The 10906-nt window shown below is 49.7% G+C and overlaps 1 protein-coding gene across 7 annotated transcripts in view; it reads left to right on the top strand.

Moving 5' to 3' along the window:
* The first annotated feature begins 624 nt into the window (after nt 1-624).
* Nucleotides 625-10906, top strand: part of PUM1 (pumilio RNA binding family member 1) — a 77784-nt gene continuing 67502 nt past the window's right edge. For 6 of the 7 annotated variants that reach the window (XM_075437691.1, XM_075437686.1, XM_075437690.1 and 3 more), the window contains exons 1-2: nt 625-733; nt 4812-5185. In XM_075437691.1, the coding sequence (XP_075293806.1) occupies nt 4823-5185 (363 nt within the window). In that variant the 5' untranslated portion in view covers nt 625-733; nt 4812-4822. The remainder of the gene's footprint in view (nt 734-4811; nt 5186-10906) is intronic. The other variant, XM_075437689.1, reaches the window with a different exon arrangement.

The following is a 10906-nucleotide window of genomic DNA, read 5'->3' as shown; positions in this document are numbered from 1 at the left end:
AACATGGAGGGGCCACCCCGCAAACTCCCGCTCCCGGCGTGCAGCCGCCATGGCCGCCCCGCCGCACGCCGGGGCCCGTAGTCCCGTGTCCCCCCCCCCACGCCCGGCTTGGTGGGGAAGGGGAGCGGGGGGACGGGAGGGGAGGGGAGTCCGCCCCAGGGGGAGGCAGAGCCGCCATCCCTGGCCGCGCTGCGCGGCTCCGGTGCGGTTCTTCGTCGCCTTCGAAGGCCCCGGGGGGACGGGGGTGATCCGGGCAGGGGGGCTGGCGGCTGCCCGGGGGCCTCCCCACGGCCCCGGGGGGCTCGGGGTGCCCGAGGCCGGGAGCGGTGGCGAGTGAGGCGCGGGGGGGGGGGGGGGGGCTCAGCCGCAGCCCCGGCAGCCGGGGGAGCGCTGATGGCGGTGGCGTGGGGCCGAGCGCGGCCCTCGCTCCCCAGCCCCGGCCGGGAAAGGGGCAGTGGTTAAAGCCTGAGGCCCCCCCGGGCCCCGGTCTGGCCTCAAGGCGGCACCCGCGGGAGGTGCGGTGCTGTGCGGGGCTGGGCGGGAGCGGGGAGCGCAGGGCCCAGCCCGGGGAGCGGCGACCGGCGCGGCTTGCAGCGGCCTCGCCTTCCCGGCGTGCAGCGCGGCGCCCGTCCCCGGCGCGCCGCCATGTTGTCGGAGTGAAAGGCAGGGGGAGAGGCAGGCGGCGAGCGGCCTGGGGGGGGCCGAGATCCGTCTTCATCCTACCGCTCCGCCCGTGAGTATCGGCACCGGAGCGGGCCCCCGCCGCGCCGCGCACCTCCGCGGAGCCGCCGGTGGGGCCATATTGGTGGGGGGGACGGGCGGAGCGGCTGCAGGCCGCCCCGAAGGCGAGCGGCGGCGGGGCGCTGCGCCCCGCTCTCCCGCCCGGCTCCTTGTCGGCGCTCGGGGGCCGGGGCCTGGGCCCTATTGTTACCGGGAAGGGGGGGCGCGGCGGGCCCCCGCCTCCCGGCAGCGGCTCCGCGCCCGGCCCGGCCTGGCAGGGAGGGGGGGGGCCGCGGGCCCAGCCCTGGCGGCGGCGGAGCCCCCCGCCTGCCACCCCCGGGAACCCCCCGGGGCTCCCCCGGGTTGGGGAGGGGGGGGCCTAGCCCGGGCCGCCGGCTGGGCCCAGGCCCCGCTTTGTTGCCTGGGGGGCCCGGCCCGGCGGTGGGGCGGGGGGCGCTGGGTCCTGCCGGCCTTGGGGGGGGTAGGTGGGGGTGGGGGGTGTCTGCGGCGGGGCTGGGGGTCCCGGGGTCCCTGGCCGGGGGGGGAGGCCGGTGCCTGGCGGGGGGGGGGGGCAGGGAAGCGCAGACAATACTTCTCGGTGTGCGGGGTGACCCTGGGGGTTGTGTTTGTGTGGGTTTGGTGGTTCCCCCCCCCCCCTCCCCGTTTTTATCTCCTTTTCGCGTAACTAACAGCGTTTGGCCCTTTTACATTGCAAACTCGGCATTTTAAGAGCCCGTCTCTTGCCCCAACCTGAGAAATCCTCTGGTTTTTTTTGGTCAATGTTTAATAACTTTGCTCGGAGCAGAGGATTTATTCGACAGATCATGAGTAAGGAATTTCCTTTATGAAGAGCGAGGGAGGTGGGGTAAGGGGCAGCGTTTGTCTGACGGTGTTTTAACCCCGGTTTAAGCAGTTTGGTGGGTGATCGAGTTGCCTCTTCCTGCTGCGTCTGCCCAGGTTTGCAGGAAAACACAAGGTTTAACGCTGAAAGTTCTTGTAGGCCACACAGCGCTCGAACAATGGCCGTGCTGCAATCCCCAGCCCAACTTTCCAAAAAGAAACCCACCCGCCCCAAACTCTCTCTCCTAGTTCACGACTGAGCTTTTTGAAACGCGCGTCTGGCGCTGACTGGGTTTTTGGGTCTTGTCTGGGATTTTTAGGGGAATATTGGATCAGAGCTGCGAAGCTCTGAACGCGGAGACGCACTCGGTGCGGATTAGAGCTGCCTTATTCAGCGTCCTCGCTGCTTAGGCTGTAAAACTTGCTTGGAGACGTACCCGAAGTTTTTGTTGCTTGTGGAACATCCCCTAAGCTGAAGTATTTTGCTTGTAATGATAGCACAGAGCAGTTTATTTACATGCTGTGTTTTTATCAAGGCAAAAGGAAAATTGTCCGCTCTGAGGGCGTTGTGGCAGCGTGGAACCCTTTGTTTGTAAATACCTAACTCTTCCAGGGAAACCGTTTACCTGGGAAAAGTTAATTGTGGATTTTTTACTGGGAGTTTGGGAATGACCGGGGTCCTAGCAGCCATTAGCAGCGGTGAGGCCGGCAGCTGCTGCTCAGCTGGTGAACGTGCCTTGTGTAGGTGACCACACATTTCAGATGCTCGCTGTGCTTTGAATGACAGGATTCAGCTGGCCGCTACGTTGAAGGCGGCATTTCTATAAAAACACGTCTTGGAAGTAAACTTGAACTACCCAGAATGCTCTTTTCCCCTTTGCTCCCTTTCAAAATGTCGCCTTTGCCAAGTTTTTCCTCTCGTGTTTGGAGCTGCCTCGGCTGCATCAGACGCAAGAGGAAGCATCTGGGAGCGGGAGGCACTCGTGCGGTTCTTCGTAGTACCTTGACTGAGATTGTCTGGAGCCTCAAAACCCCCCTGGTTTTGGAGTAGCGCAATTACTAACAAGCTGTGTAAAGTAGAAATGAGTTTGTGCCTGTGAACAGAGGGACCTTGCAGCCCCGCTCCCTTTTGAGGGAGGAAAGTAACAGGGTGCCTGTGCAGGCTTCCCCTCCCAACTTGTTACCTTGTGGTAATTCCTGGACACATTTTGTGGATTCATTGTATCTTCCTGTTTTTTTTTTTTGTTTTGTTTTCTTTTTTTAAAGAGTGTCCACAGATAACTTGTAACCTTCGTTCACAGAGGCTGCTCAGATTTCCTTGTCGGGAATTAAGACACCCCAACGTGGTGATGTGTGAATTTCTTACCAGAATTCTTTTTTTTTTGTCTTCTTATTGCTTAGAGGAGCTTTAGTGCTTCATTTCATGGCGTTGAATGATTCTGATAATGTTTATTAAAGGGAAACTGCCATTAAATTGTAGTATCATATTCTTAAAAAAATCAGTGAAGGTTTAGTTATATTGGGTGTTGTCACAGTGTTTTGTGAAGTATTTGGGGCAGGTAGCGATTGCAAGACTTTTTGAAAGACGGATGAGTTAGTTCTGTTGAATGTTACTGGTATTTATGTTGTGAAAGTTCTTGAATGTATAAAAAGCCTTGCAGAGTTGCTTGTTTACATGGCCAGGGAGGCCATGCGTGTGTGTCAACAAATACAGGTTGTAGGTGCAATTAACAAAAATCTTCTCTCTGCAGTTCGTACAGTCATTTTCTTCCAAGTATTAACGCTCTTCTCAATTAGTGGGACAAACTGGAGTAAGTTTGATCAAAGGTAGGATTTGGATTTTTTGTGTCGGCTTTCTTCGCTGTTAGAAAATTGCTCTTGGGAGTTGCTTGTAGCAGTTGACTGTTTTTCAAAACTACTATGATGAGCAGAGAGGAAACAGAGCCGCCTTTCAGGCTGTCGGAGCCGCTGTCAGGAGCGGGGCCAAGGTTTGCAGCCACCGAGCTACAAGAGTAGCAGCGTTCTCGTGCTGGTATGCAGCCTTGGTGGGAGTCCATAGGGGCTGAGCTCTTCCCCCTGCCCAGTTCCATCCTTGTAACTTTGCTGTGGTATTTGTAGGGTTGTATTCAGGTAACTGAAATCATAAACTAGCGATCTTTTAAAAAAATAATAATAATCCTGACTATACCATGCTTTAAAAACAGATTTGATTTCACTGTGTTTTGGCTGAGTGTTACGTATGGAGTAAATCACTTTTCTGTTCACACGTGTGATGTCTTTATTGCTCTCTGGATCAGCTGATAATGTTGTCTTAAACAAAATAACAAACTGGTCTGCTATCGAAGTACATGGGGGGACAGTAAATTGGTGAGTTGCTGTTAGCCCCCTCTGCCCACCTGCACGCAGATGGGTTTGGGTGTATGCAAAGCATTTGGGGTATTTTCAGTGTTGGACGGTTTCTGCGACTTGTCCAGCTTTCCCCTGGTGCCGTCGACAGCGGGCCCAGGGCTGCTGGCTGCTCTGGCTCTGGAAGGTTCTGCCGCGATCCTGGGCACCAAGACATTAGCTGCTCGTTCTCCGGGGAATCTCGCACAGAACATGCTGGTGTGCTTTACCATCTCTTGACCGAAGCCAGCTTCTGGGTTTTCAGAAAGAGTGCACATGGTGTTTGGGATTTAGTTAGCTGTATAAGCAGAAATCCAGTATTTTAAGTTTGCATTTGGAAAAAACCCCAACTGTGGCCTTTATGTTTGCATGACTGAGTGAGCGCATCGTGCCACAGTGGGACTCGTGTGTTGGCTGAAGATCTGCCTCGCGATTCGTCAGGTGTAGCCACGCGCGGCAGGCACTGAGGCTGTGATTTGCGTTCCACGGGTGGCTTTGGGGGCTTTTTTTCTGGCACTGTTCGGTGGCAGCACTCCAGTCGGTGTTCAGTCCATTGTATAAATTGCCGTTCTGATTTCGGTGTAATGGGCACCGTACGTGAATCTCGCGTATACTGATAACACTTAGCAGCACAAGATGTGTGATTTTTGGCTAGCGGCTGTTTTTGTATGGTATTTTAGTTGCTAGGTTAATGGAGAAAATGACTATGTTAAAAGGAGTCAGATCTGGCATCGTGATGTTTCCCTGCCAGTCACAAGATGGGTGTGTGTTATTGAATATGTAAAGCTGAAGCTGTGTAAGGATTTCAAGTTTTCTTTGCCTTCTCTCTTTCTCGCCATCTCTCCCCTTCCCCTCGCCCCCCGTAGGTGCTGGTGGAATGAGCGTTGCGTGTGTTTTGAAGAGAAAAGCAGTACTCTGGCAGGACTCGTTCAGCCCCCACCTGAAACAGCACGCTCAAGAAACAGCTAATCCCACCATGCCTGTTGTATTGACATCTGGAACAGGGTCCCAGGCTCAGCCACAGCCCGCTGCAAATCAGGCGCTTGCAGCAGGGACGCACTCCAGCCCTGTTCCCGGATCCATAGGAGTCGCAGGCCGCTCCCAGGACGACGCCATGGTGGATTACTTCTTCCAGAGGCAGCATGGTGAGCAGCTTGGGGGAGGAGGAAGTGGTGGAGGCGGCTATAATAACAGCAAACATCGCTGGCCTACTGGGGATAACATTCATGCAGAACATCAGGTAAAAAACCAAAGTTCAATGTTTCCAAACTCCACACGTGAACGCATCGGGCTTGTGATAGATGCTTTTAATGACACTTTTTAAAGCTGAAGCTGGTTGTTGTGCGGTTGGAGTGGCAACAGTTGTGCTTTTTGTTTTCTCTTTTCAGGGTTGCGGAGCCTTGCTAGCTATAAGCTGAAACATTGCTGCTCTTGAGGGTGTTGAAATCCCAGTCCGCTCTCTGTGACAGTCAAATGCATGTTTGCAAAATTTGTCATTCCCTTTATTGATTGGGGGGGGGGAGAGGGAATGTGTGAACCAGTGACTGCTGCTGCTTTTCAGATCTGTTGCTGTAGTTAAATAATTCTTATGTAATGGTATTACAAAACTGCCAGTGCATGTAGGTTGAGCTTTTACCATTTCCAATATTGAAAAACACACTTCTGGAAGTTGCTGGTAGTGTATTTTCCTGGGTTTCTCTGCTTGTTTGTTTTGGGGTTTTGGGTTTGGGGTTTTTTTGGTTATAATTGAGAGGGGAAGGAGCTATTAATGTGCTTAGCTGCAATGAGAACAGCCTTACGAATGTCGTGAAACACAGCTAACTTCTTACAGTGACTTAACGGTTTTGAAAGGGTAGTGGGCCAAAACGTGTCTGGGTAGTAGTGTTTACTACAAGTCTTCTCAGTAGCTGCATTGTCAGATGCGCTGCGAGTTAAATGAGCGTGTGACTCACTCTAGCTTGCTGTCTGTGACCTGTAACTCACTCCTCGAAGAAGATGTGCTTCCTCTGCGAAAGGAGCAGAACTTAAGTGTAAGCACATTTTAAAACCGGATGATTCCCACAAATATTGTCAGAGCAGCAGACACAAAGCTTTTGCAACCTTTATGAATGTCTCCTGCCTCTAGTTTTTGAAATAAAAGCGAACAAGCCCTTGCTCCTCTGCTGTGCCTCCCCAGGGGATGTGTTGCCATCCGGACCATTTAAAAGCAAACATTGCAGTGAATTTTGCAACCTCACTGAAGTCAGTGTATACATCAACAGAGAAGTAAACCCAGGTGCCCTGTTAACTTCTTCTGGAAGAAAATTTGCATAAAATACTGCAATATGAACTAAGCAGGTGGAAGAATATGGTAGTTATTCCCTTATGTGGAAACATAGCATTTAGTTATCACTTTGAAGGCAATAACTGCATTGAAGGGAGATGTAATTTTTCTGTTAACTATCCAAGTTTTCAGTCGCTAAATGTAAAACTTGTTTCAAGAGACATCGATGGAACAGATCTTAATGTGCTTTAGGCTGTGTAAGAAACAGTAAGCAAACAGTTTTTCCTCAAACAAAGGAGTCCTGCCTGTTGCAGAGACTTGCCCTGGTGTCGGTGGATGCGTTGCTCTTCGTCAGCTTCGTTTTCTTCAGTAACTTCTTGGTTGAAATGACAGTAATAAATGCACCACTTAATGAAAGAAAAACTCATTAGCTTGTACAAGTTTAAATGAACTTTTGAAAAATAACGTGTGTATTCTTTGGAGGCAGAGCGCTTCTGAGAAGGTTGTGTGGACAAAATGTACCCGCAGGAGTAAGCTCACAAGGCTGCGTGTGACGCTTTCTCTGTTTTTCCCCCATGTGTTCTGTGATCTGAAGCTCAGGAAATACCCACCATAGTACAATTAACGTTGGAACCTTACCTGTTCTACTGCCTGGTGGTTTTTACATTGACTGTAAGGTATTTGTCAGACAGTCCTGGTGTTTTGCATTCAGCAGACATCTTTAAACCAATCTTTGTGTTTAATTTCTTCAAAGTCAAGCCTGAGATGGGGTAGCAACCCTTTTCTTGAGTGTCTTACTCGATACAGTATACTCCAGTGATTGCTGGGCAGTTTCATCTCTGTGTTTATTGCTTCAGGCTTTCCTGAGTGCCGCTTTTTCCATGGGTCTCTGTTTGCCTCGGGGTTTTACTCATGGGAAGCGCAATGCAGGATATATGTAATCCTGATACTGCCATTCCTTTTGACTTTTTGGCCATCTCTGCATCTGCTTCTTAAATTATAAATTCCTTGGAGGAAAGAACTAGTCTTATGTATACAGAATGATTTAATTCAGTTTGGGCTTAACCGGGGTAGGGTTGAATTTGTCCAGCAAGAACAGAAGTGGAAGGAAGTACTGGGACGTGCAGAGAGGTGGGGAATCGTTATGGATGTCTGCTAAGTCTCAGTTTCTTATGGATACACTTGTATCACTGGAGTTATGATTTTAAACTTTGAAAGTTAGTGCAGTGAGGTCCCTTGCCTTGTTGCCTTGAAGACTGGTTAGGAAACTCAGTAGCTAAAAGATAATGGAAAGTCAGAAAAAATAATTATAGGGTAATATAGGTTAATGGCTGCCTAGAGCTTGGGAGGTCGTGATTAAAGGGAGAGGGATTTTAAAAATTGTTGAATCCCAGTTTCTTCGTTGTTACATAGGTAGACAGACATCTGTCTCTGTTGGTGATAATACTCCAGTGATTTTTACCAAATGATAGCATTTCATCAGGAGTTGTCAAGTAGCTATGAGTGCTGTGAGTCAGAACTTACTTGTGGGATCCTCACTTTTCATTTTTTAATGTGCTGGCAGTTCCCCCTTGTTTGTATTTTGACCAGCAGCTCTGAGAATTGAACTGTCAGTGGTTTTAATAGGGATGACTTTAAAAAAGTTTCTCTGCTCCATGGGAAATAGGTAGTGTCCTCTTGTTGTGAACAGCAGGAAAGTGCTGGCTCTTTTTGTGCTTTACCTGTAAACTTTCTTCTCCCTTTGTATTTTTCCCTTTTCCTCCAGAAGGCGGGGCAGAGGGCAAGCTTTTATATAAAATTAAGCAATTACGCAAAATGACAGCAGCATCTTTAGTTATCAAAGATAAGCTACCCACACAAATAGCATATATTATACATTCCTTTTTGTTCTTGCAGACACTGAAGTAATGGTGAAATTGGACTTTCTTTTTCGAGATTGCAATCTCTGAACTCCTAAGCATATTTCAGTTGTCTGCAACTATAAATGCTGAATCGCCAAACTTTACAGGGAAGACACTTCTGTCGGCCAAGTCTTGACTGCAAAACATAGTCTTCTCTTTTCATCCACAAAAGGCAGCAAGATGAGGTTGAGTGAGGTTGAGTGTCAATGTCCACCAGTAATTCTGAGATTAAAACTGAAGAGGTTTAGGCTGTCGTTCATCTGTGATGCCCGATTCCTCTCCAGGCTGGTTGGGCAATGTTACAAATAGCTACACAGGGGTGTTTGTATGCTGTTTGTCCTGCAAAAAACGGGTAGAGATCAGAACCTCACTTCAGGTAAGTGAGTGAAGAGGTGCGAGATGACTGCTGGTGAGTCACGGCCTAGGTTGGATTTGTCTTGGTTGTGAAAGGTTGTGTATATCATTGCAAATCAAAACAGCCATCTCTTACTCCTGAGGGGAATGAAAGACAGTCAAGATACTCAGCTGGGGCAACTTATCAACACTGAGCAGGTTTTTAGGGCGATTGACTGGGTTACCTTGGATGGGGTCTCCTGTGGCTTGTGCATGCACGTATGTTCTTGAGCTGGGGCGAAGCGAGGGTTTCTCTGTGGTGGTCCCTGCTGAGTTACAGTGAATGGATACACTTAGACCGTCTGAATTGCAGTTGGGGTAATATGGGAGTTGCTTAGTAGAAGCAAATGATTTTAGGGATTTACTTTCTTTGAGAGCATGTTTAATTAATAATTGGAGACAATAGAACTCTGCAGGGATCATCTTGTTGAATGTGGGGAATTTTTCACATGTAGTTGGTGAAGAATAGTGAGAGCAGCAGGGCTGGGACTGGGTTTTCTGCTCAGTTTTGCCTTTTGGCAGTGTGACCGTGCAACTTCTTAACTGGGAACTTACAATCAGGCGGAGACAGAAGGTAATTCTCCCGGCAGCTGCCCTTCCAGAGCACTGCTACTGAAATTGCGCTGCTTGGTGCTGTGAAAGTGTCTGGATTTGACGCTGTGTGACAATGTTTGGTGCCTGTTGGCAGGCACCATGACCAGAGTTTGCCATGAAGTTGTGGCAAGGAGCTCTAAAAAAATCCTGGAAGCTAAGGAAGCAGAAGCCCTAGCATTCGTTCTCCCAAAGCGAGATTGTGTTTACGTGACAATTAACTGTTCAGGACTGAGATTTCCTGGTCTGCCTGTGGAAAGCACCGAGAGTCTGAGGGCTGCTGTGGCCCAGACGATGTGGCTTGTTGTCTGGGCTAGGGTTGGTGACATGGGGCGAGTCCTGAATCACGTACACCAAGTGACAGAACACATAGCTCTGTTCTTGAAGAACGTTTTCTGACGTATGTTTCGTTAAATCTGCTGAATTTTCATGAATGCTTCCTCGTATCACGGTGAACTGGTTGGGGCTTTTCTTACCTTGACACTGAAATGGCTGGGCTAACTTGATACCCAGAGAATTTCGAACGTAATACCGTGCTGAAATGAAATGTCTAGTCTAGCTGATTTTTTCTGCAGAGATTTCTCTGTAGTAGAGGGGTATCTTGGGGGAGGGGAATCGGAACATTTGGTTTAGTTTTCTGCTTTACGTTGTCCTTTGAAAATCCCTCCTGAGATAGAAGGAGCATGACTAGATTGGCTAAGTTGGGTATTGTAGATCCCCACTCTTGTATAGGGGAGAAAAACCACCCTGAAATCTTCAGAAAGTCTGTTTAAGAGTCTGCTTCCTCTGAATCCATGGGTTTCTCTGTCCCTGACAGGCAGTTGCAAGGTACCTGGCTCTGGGTGGGATTGCACAAGGGACCCGATGTGCTGGCTTGGGGATTTCTCCGTGGTGTATCGTCGTTGTGGTCTGCTGCCTGGCTGGGGTGCTTGCTCAGGAAGAGCAAAGAGATTTTCACACTGTTGAATTTGCAAATTTCAATGCTTGAAGAAGACTATAAGTATTTCAGTTAATATATTGTCCTCAAGTGTGTTTGGAACAGGGTTTTATTAGAACACAGCTTCTGTTTGTTTTCTTCCTCCCCTCTTTCCAGCTTTCCCCTTATCAGCTCTTTTGTGGTTTGCAGAGTTGGTGTGGCCTATCTGTGCTTTGGCAGAACAGGTTGTGATACTCGTAGCGTTTTTGTGAATGGGTGAAACTGTACAGAAGATACAAGCCGTAGAATCCATCCACAGTAGCCTCTTCCTTGCAGACTGGCACAGTTAATTTCAACCGCTGATCAGAAATCTTCACAAAGAGCTGTTCCTGAGCTTTGAATCTAGCGTTGCCTGTGTCTGAGAACTTGCTTTTAGGTGTATGCTGAGACAGTTTTGAAGCTGTCTTCTCTGAACGATGCTCTTGCAGGTCTGTGATGAACAAACTTGCCTTTGTGTGCGGATATCATGTGATGCTGCGCTCCCTCCCGTCAAGCGATGTGCGCTCAGATATCGTGTTACTCTGCTGCCTTTGTTAAGGGTAATGTCTGTTCGAGGGCAGTTGTTTTTACTGGGAGCATCTGGCCGTGTAGCTTGCCCCGTACGGAAGCTGTGCTTCAGGCCTTGGTCCTGCGCTGGGGTGAAGCTCGACGGTTACCAAACCCTCAAATGAGCCCTTTGCCCTGCTGCCAGCAGTCACGGGGCCGCTTGCATCGGCTGCTGACGGAAGTACTGAGCTTGGCACTGGAGTGAGACATTGCTGTGTCCCTTCTTTACACCTTTTTCCCACTGAATTTAAACCTGGGAAGGTCAGAGTAGGGGTGGGAGTGAAAGGAAAA

This window comes from Opisthocomus hoazin, chromosome 17 (genome assembly GCF_030867145.1).
Source record: "Opisthocomus hoazin isolate bOpiHoa1 chromosome 17, bOpiHoa1.hap1, whole genome shotgun sequence".
NCBI classification, from domain to species: Eukaryota; Metazoa; Chordata; class Aves; order Opisthocomiformes; family Opisthocomidae; genus Opisthocomus; species Opisthocomus hoazin.
This window is presented reverse-complemented; position numbering and strand designations above follow the sequence as displayed.